Source organism: Mandrillus leucophaeus, unplaced genomic scaffold (assembly GCF_000951045.1).
Source record: "Mandrillus leucophaeus isolate KB7577 unplaced genomic scaffold, Mleu.le_1.0 Scaffold11, whole genome shotgun sequence".
NCBI lineage: Eukaryota > Metazoa > Chordata > Mammalia > Primates > Cercopithecidae > Mandrillus > Mandrillus leucophaeus.
This window is the reverse complement of record NW_012099209.1, coordinates 4,213,307-4,220,832: the sequence shown is the minus strand read 5'-3', so window position 1 is coordinate 4,220,832 and position 7,526 is coordinate 4,213,307. Positions and strand designations below refer to the sequence as shown.

The following is a 7,526-nucleotide window of genomic DNA, read 5'->3' as shown; positions in this document are numbered from 1 at the left end:
GTGGTGCATGCCTGTAATCCCAGCTACTCAGGAGGCTGAGGCAGGAGAATCGCTTGAACCCAGGAGGCAGAGGTTGCAGTCAGCCAAGATCATGCCACCTATACTCCAGCCTGGGCAAAAGAGCAAGACTCCATCTCAAAAATAATAATAATAATTTTAAAAACCTCAACAAATACAAAACCCAGAACACCAAAGAGTTTCACTGCTGAAATCCACCAAATATTTAAAAAAGAATTGCTATCAATCCTCCTCAAATTCTTCCAAAACTGAAGAGGAAACATTTCCAAACTCCCTCTATGAAGTCAAAATTATGCTGACACTACAAAAGAAAACCACAAATGTCTTTTATGAATATAAATGCAAAAAATCCTCAATAAATGCTAGCAAATCATACCTGCCATATTTAAAGGATTATATGACATGATCAGGAGAGATTTATCCAGAAAATGCAAAGATGGTTCAATGTATGAAAAACAATGGGGCCAGGTGCAGTGGCTCACGCCTGTAATCCCAGCACTTTGGGAGGTCGAGGCGGGTAGATCACTTGAGGTCAGAAGTTCAAGACCAGCCTGACCAGCATGGTGAAACCCCATCTCTACTAAAAATACAAAATTAGCCAGGTGTGGTAACCCATGCCTGTAGTCCCAGCTACTCGAGAGGCTGAGGCAGGAGAATCACTTGAACCCAGGAGGCAGAGGTTGCAGTGAGCCGAGATCACACCATTGTACTCCAGTCTGGGCAACAGAGGGAGACTGTCTCAAGACCAAAAAAGTCAGTTGCATTTATATGCACCATAAATGAATAATGAGAAAAAGAAATTAAGAAAACAATACCACAAACAATAGCACCAAAAAGAATTGAATAGGCCGGGCGCAGTGACTCCCATCTGTAATCCCAGCACTTTGGGAGGCCAAGACGGGTGGATCACAAGGTTAGGAGTTCAAGACCAGCCTGGCCAAGATGGTGAAACCCCATCTCTACTAAAAATACAAAAATCAGTCGGGCGCAGTGGCAGGCACCTGAAATCCCAACTACTTGGGAGGCTGAGGCAGGAGAATCACTTGAATTCGGGCAGCAGAGGTTGCACTGAGTTGAGATCACACCATTGCATTCCAGCCTGGGTGACAGACTCCGTCTCAAAAAAAAAAAAAAAAGAATTGAACACTTAGGAATTACAAACCAAGAAGTCAAAAGACTGTTTGTACACTGAAAATAACAAAATGTTGCTAAATGAAATTAAAGACACGAATTGAAAAATATCTTGTGTTCATGTGTTCAAAGACTTTTTACATTATTTGGCTGGGTGTGGTGGCTCATGTGTGCAATCCTAGCACTTCGGGAGGCCGATGTGGGAGGATTACAAAGTCAGGAGGTCGAGACCAGTCTGGTTAACATGGTGAAACCCCGTCTCTACTGAAAATACAAAAATTAGCCAGGTGTGGTGGCGTGTGCCTATAATCCCAGCTGCTCCGGAGACTAAGACAGGAGAATTGCTTGAACCCAGGAGGTGGAGGTTGCAGTGAGCCAAGATCATGGCACTGAACCCCAGCCTAGGGGACAGAGCAAGACTCCATCTCAAACAAAACAAAACAAAACAAAACAAAAAACAAAAAACGCCAGGCACAGGCAAATCACCTAAGGTCAGGAGTTTGAGACCAGCCTGGCCAACATGGTAAAATCCCATCTCTAATAAAAATACACAAAAAAATTAGGCGTGGTGGCATGCACTTGTAGTCCCAGCTACTCGGGAGGCTGAGGCGGGAGAATCGCTTGAACCCAGGAGGCAGAGGCTATAGTGAGCCAAGACCGTGCCACTGCATTCCAGTCTAGGCAATAGAGCGAGACTTTGTGTCAAAGAAAAAAGAGACTCTACATTATTTGGAAGGTAATACTACCCAAAATTATCTGCAAATTCAATACAATCCCTATCAAAATCTCGTGTCTGTTTTTTGTTTTTTTCCAGAAATAAAAATACCAGCCAGTCACAGTGGCTCACGCCTGTAATCCCAACACTTTGAGAGGTCGAAGTGGGAGGATCGCCTGAGCTCAGGAGTTTCAGACTGGCCTAGCCAACATGTTGAAACCCCGTGTCTACTAAAAATACAAAAAATTAGTTGGGCGTGGTGGCAGGTGCCTGTAATCCCAGGTACTTGGGAGGCTGAGGCAGGAGAATCGCCTGAACCCGGGGAGCAGAGGTTGTAGAGAGCCAAGATCACGCCACTGCACTCCAGTCTGGGCAACAGAGTGAGACTGTCTCAAAAAAAAAATAATTAATTAAATAAAATGTATATAGAATCTCAAAAAACCCAAAATAGCAAAAACAATAGGGCCAGGCATGGTGGCTCACGCCTGTAATCCCAACACTTTGGGAGGCCGAGGCAGGTGGATCATGAGGTCAGGAGTTCGAGACCAGCCTGACCGACATTGTGAAACCCCATCTCTACTAAAGCTACAAAAAATTAGCTGGGTGTGGTAGAGGACGCCTGTAATCCCAGCTACTTAGGAGGCTGAGGCAGGAGAATCGCTTGAACCTGCGAGGCGGAGGTTGCAGTGAGCCGAGATTGTACCATTGCACTCCAGCCTGGGCAACAGGGCGAGACTCTGTCACCAAAGTAAAAAAAAAATTTATAAATATATAATCATACATATAATTTATAAATACATATATAAAATCATACATATAATTTTTATATGTACACACAAACACACATTTTTTTAAGAGATGGGCATCTCACTATGTTGCCCAGGCTGGATTTGAACTCCTGGGCTCAATTGATCCTCCTGCCTCAGCCTCTCAAGTACCTAGAATTACAGGTGTTTGCCAGTGTTCCTGCCCTCAGTTCATCTTGAATTGCTAGTTACAAGCCGCTGAAGTAAATTTTTAGAAAATAACAAAGCCTACTGAAATTTTTCTTGAAGTCTGAAAATGTCTCATGAATAAAATGATTATGATGAAAAAAGTATATACTGAAAAATATCAGGCCAGGCACAGTGGTTCACACCTGTAATCACAGCACTTTGGAAGGCTGAGGCAGGTGGATCACCTGAGGTCAGGAGTTCAAGACCAGCCTGGCCAACATGGCGAAACCCTGTCTCTACTAAAAATACAATAATTAGGCTGGGCACGGTGGCTCACAACTATAATCCCAGCACTTTAAGAGGCCGAGGCGGATGGATCACCTGAGGTCAGGAGTTCAAGACCAGCATGGTCAACATGGTGAAACTCCGTCTCTACTAAAAATACAAAAATTAGCTGGGCGCTGTGGCGCGTGCCTGTAATCCCAGCTACTCAGGAGGCTGAGGCAAGAGAATCGCTTGAGCCTGGGAGTCGGAGGTTGCAGTGAGCCGAGACTGCGCCACTGCACTCCGCAACAGAGCAAAACTCCATCTCAAAAAAAAAAAAAAAAATTAGCCAGGGATAGTGGCAGGTACTTGTAGTCCCAGCTACTTGGGATGCTGAGGCACGAGAATCACTTGAACCAGGGAGGCAGAGGTTGCAGTGAGCTGAGATTGCACCACTGCACTCCAGCCTGGATGACAGAGCAAGACTGTCTCAAAAAAAAAAAAAAAGGCCAGGGACAGTGGCTCACACCTGTAATCCCAGCACTTTGGGAGGCCAAGGCAGGCGGATCATCTGAGGTCAGGAGTTCAAGACCAGCCTGGCCAACATGGTGAAACCCCATCTCTACTAAAAAAATACAAAAATTAGACGGGCGTGATGACTGGTGCCTGTAATCCCAGCTACTCAGGAGGCTGAAGCAGGAGAATCACTTGAACCTGACAGGCGGAGTTTGCAATGAGCTGAGATGGAGCCACTGCACTCCAGCAACCCCAAATTCACATTGAAATCCTAACACCCAGCCGGGCGCGGTGGCTCACGCCTGTAATCCCAGCACTTTGGGAGGCTGAGGCAGGTGGATCACGAGGTCAGGAGACAGAGACCATCCTGGCTAACATGGTGAAATCCCGTCTCTACTAAAAATACAAAAAAATTTAGCCAGGCGTGGTGACAGGCACCTGTAGTCCCAGCTACTCCGGAGGCTGAGGCAGGAGAGTGGCGTGAATCCAGGAGGCGGAGCTTGCAGTGAGCCAAAATCGCGCCACTGCACTCCAGCCTGGGCGACTGAGCAAGACTCCGTCGCAAAAAAAAAAAAAAAACGAAAGAAATCCTAACACCCAAGGTGATGGTATTAATATTAGGGGGCAGCAACTCTGGGAAATAACTGTGATTACATGAGAACATGAGAGAGCCCTGTGAGTAGGAATAGTAACCTTAGGAAAAGAGACGAGTATCTATCACTTTCAGATGTCATTCAGTATTTTTTCCGTAATAAACCATTCAGTAAACAAAAGATCATATCTGACTACTTCTAGATGTTGCCAAACTTATCCCAAAGGACTCAGCATTAATCTGTCAAATCCAGATAACACAAAACAGAACAGTTATCCACCATCACAAATTCCCCAGCCTGCAAAGGAGACGAGCTGATGTGCTGGTGAATCTTTGTAAATCAGTAATTTCTGTGTATCTACCATACCTTTTTTGTTTTTGTTTTGAGACAGAGTCTCGCTCTGTCGCCCAGGCTGCAGTGCAGTGGCACCATCTCCGGCTCACTGCAAGCCCCGCCTCCCAGGTTCACGCCATTCTCCTGCCTCAGCCTCCCGAGTAGCTGGGACTACAGGCACTCGCCACCACGCCCAGCTAATTTTTTTGTATTTTTAGTAGAGACGGGAGTTTCCCCGTGTTAGCCAGGATGGTGTCTATCTCTTGACCTCGTGATCCGCCCGCCTCTGCCTCCCAAAGTGCTGGGAGTACAGGCGTGAGCCACCTCAACCGGCCTACCACGCCTTTTTTTTGTGGGAATGTATTCATATTCTGCAGCCATAATGGAAGATTTCCTTTTTTTAAAAAAGGGTCTCACTGTGTAGTACAAGCTGGAGTGCAGTGGCACAATCAGGGCTAAGGGCAGTTTCAACCTCCCAGGCTCAGGTGACTCTCCCACCTCAGTCTCCTGAGTAGCTGAGACTACAGGCATGCGCCACCATACCCAGCTAATTTTTGTATTTGTTGTAGAAATGGGGTCTCGCCACGTTACCCAGGCTGGTCTCAAACTTCTGGGCTCAAGAGATCTTCCCGCCCCAGCCTCCCAAAGTGCTGGAATTACAGGCGTGAGCCACCTGGGCAGGAGAATCTCTTTTGACTTCCAGAGCAGACTGGGCAACATAGTGAGACCTTGTCTCTACAAAAAAAAATAAAAATTAGCCAGGCATGGCGCATGCCTGTGGTCCCAGCTTCTTGGGAGCCTGAGGCAGGAGGATTGCTTGGGCCCCAGAGGTTGAGGCTGTAGTAAGCCATGACTGTGCCACTGCATTCCAGCCTGAGCTGCCTCAGAAGGGAGTTTCTGGCCCCACCCCACCCCCAAGAGCCAGCAGGGACTCCCTCTGGAATTTCCTAAGGAAATTTATTTTCAAAAGAAAGAACTTCTCCCTAGGAGGCTCATCAAACAATCAGGAAAGATTAACCACACCAGGACAGACTTTTCACCCGTTCTTCCCAGGGCAGCTGGAACAAATCCCTGGACGGTCCTGAAACCCAGGACCAGTAAGATAGGAGGGTGCGCTGAGGACCCAATACCCTCTGAAGTTCCCAAGAGGAGCCTCCACCCAAAGACAGTCTGACAAGGTGTCCGCGCCTAGGGAAGGTAAAAAGAGGGCAGGCACAGTGATTTTTTTAATATCGGAGTGTCTGGGGGTTATTTTCTGCTTTGCTCGCATGTGAAATGTTCACAAATGGAAAACGAACCTTTTAAGAAGTGCCATCTAGGGCTCCTTGGAAAAGATGACAATTAAAACGCTGGGCGCAGTGGCTCAAGCCTGTAATCCCAGCACTTTGGGAGACCGAGGCAGGCAGACCACCTGAGATCAGGACTTCAGCATGGCCAACGTGGTGAACCTGTCTCTACTAAAAATAAAAAGTTAGCTGAACGTGTTGGCGGGCACCTGTAATGCCAGCTACTTGAACGCGGGAGGGGGAGGTTGCAGTGAGTCGAGATTGTGCCACTGCACTCTAGCTTGGGCGACAGAGCGAGCCTCGTCTCAAAAATAATAGAAATAATGAAAATAATAATAATGTGAAGCAAATGTAGTGGAGGGAGAACTTAGGGTTGAGGAATGCGGGGAAATTTAGGGATTTACTGCAGTCCTGGGAGGAGCGAGGCTGGGGGACGGGGTCGTGGGTTTGAAACCCAGTTTCCCACACCTTTGGAAGACTCCGAAGGAAACGGGGGCCGCCTAAAGGAGGAGGAACTGGGGACCCCACAGGCCACAGCTCCTCCCGCACGAACCCCACACCCGAGGCAGGATCCCCCCAAGACCGTCCTGTGGCCCCAGCACAACCTGGGGAGACGCGGCGCTGCGGGCGCGGAGCTGCCCTGAGAGGGCTCCGGGGCCGGGACATGACACCCGGGGTCCCGGCGGCTGGTCAAGCTCCACCCTGCGACCGAGGGGACCAAGGGTCGAGCTGTGCCTGGGGGACTCGGGTCCCAGACCCCACAGTCGCCGCGGGGAGCCCCGGATCCCGCCACTGCCGGTTCCGACCAGCTCTTCCTCAGGTCTCTGGACGCCCGACTCCGCACGCTCACCATTTCCGGCTTCCGGGTTTCCTGGGTCCTCCCTGGGGCTGGATCAACCAGAGCAGGTCCCACAGGACAGAATCTGCGGTACCCGGGGCACCAGGGGCCTCACCGAGAAACTAAGACCCGGACCCGCGTGTGGGCCAGCGCGAAAACTGATCGCTTCCGGCTTTGGAAGTTGCCCCTCCTCTCGGCGCACCTGATTGGACAGTTTGCCCCACAGCGCCTCCGACTGGATGGCGCCCCAGGCCCCGCCCCTGGGGCTTGAGCGGCTAGGAGAAGTGATCGGAATCCTAGCTGTGTGGGGTGTGACAGACAGGTACTACCTGCAGCCCCTCGCAGGGCGGGACTATCTCTGGGACCTTAGACTTGGGCTTGCATGGAAGCAGAACTTGCTCCTGTTAGGGTCAACCCAACCAGACTGTTCCCCTCCTTCCCCCATAAGTCTTACAATACAGTCCTTTGTGACCTCCACACAACTCCACCCCGGGCTAGAAGTAGAACCCCTCCCCACTGACCCTTCCAGTAACTGTTCAAAAGACTTCAGCTGAAATGGCAGACAGTTGCAGGATGCGGTCAGAACACCTGTCCACCTTGCATAACAAAGCTGGCAAAAACATCTCCAGGATGCGGTCAGGACACCTGCACCTCCGACTCAGTTCTCACACCTGGACCCAGTTCCTTGCCCTATAAAGTCCTGCTGTAGTCTGTAAGCGGGGCTGCCTCCTCTGACTGTGGTAGGGCAGCCCAGCAGGTTAATAAAACTTACATGATTGACTTCAGGTCTCTTTGTCCTTTCTCTCGGCTGACCTTACAGCTCCTGGTTTTCCAGAGCAGGCCCTGTCGGCTTCCTGTACTCAGTGGGTCCTTCCTGCTGCTGCTGCTGCTGCTGCT

At 49.4% G+C, this 7,526-nt stretch overlaps 1 protein-coding gene across 2 annotated transcripts in view; it reads right to left on the bottom strand.

The window, feature by feature from the left end:
• ZNF101 (zinc finger protein 101) overlaps positions 1 to 7,460 on the bottom strand; it is a 21,784-nt gene extending 14,324 nt beyond the window's left edge. Inside the window, exon 1 of one of the 2 annotated variants that reach the window (XM_011990872.1) lies at positions 7,402 to 7,460. Coding sequence is in view for 1 of the 2 variants with exons in the window: in XM_011990868.1 (XP_011846258.1) it covers positions 6,642 to 6,644 (3 nt within the window). In the remaining variant the exon portion in view is untranslated. Of the gene's footprint in view, positions 1 to 6,641; positions 6,821 to 7,401 lie in introns of those variants that run through there. The other variant, XM_011990868.1, reaches the window with a different exon arrangement.
• Between the last annotated feature and the right edge of the window lie 66 nt (positions 7,461 to 7,526).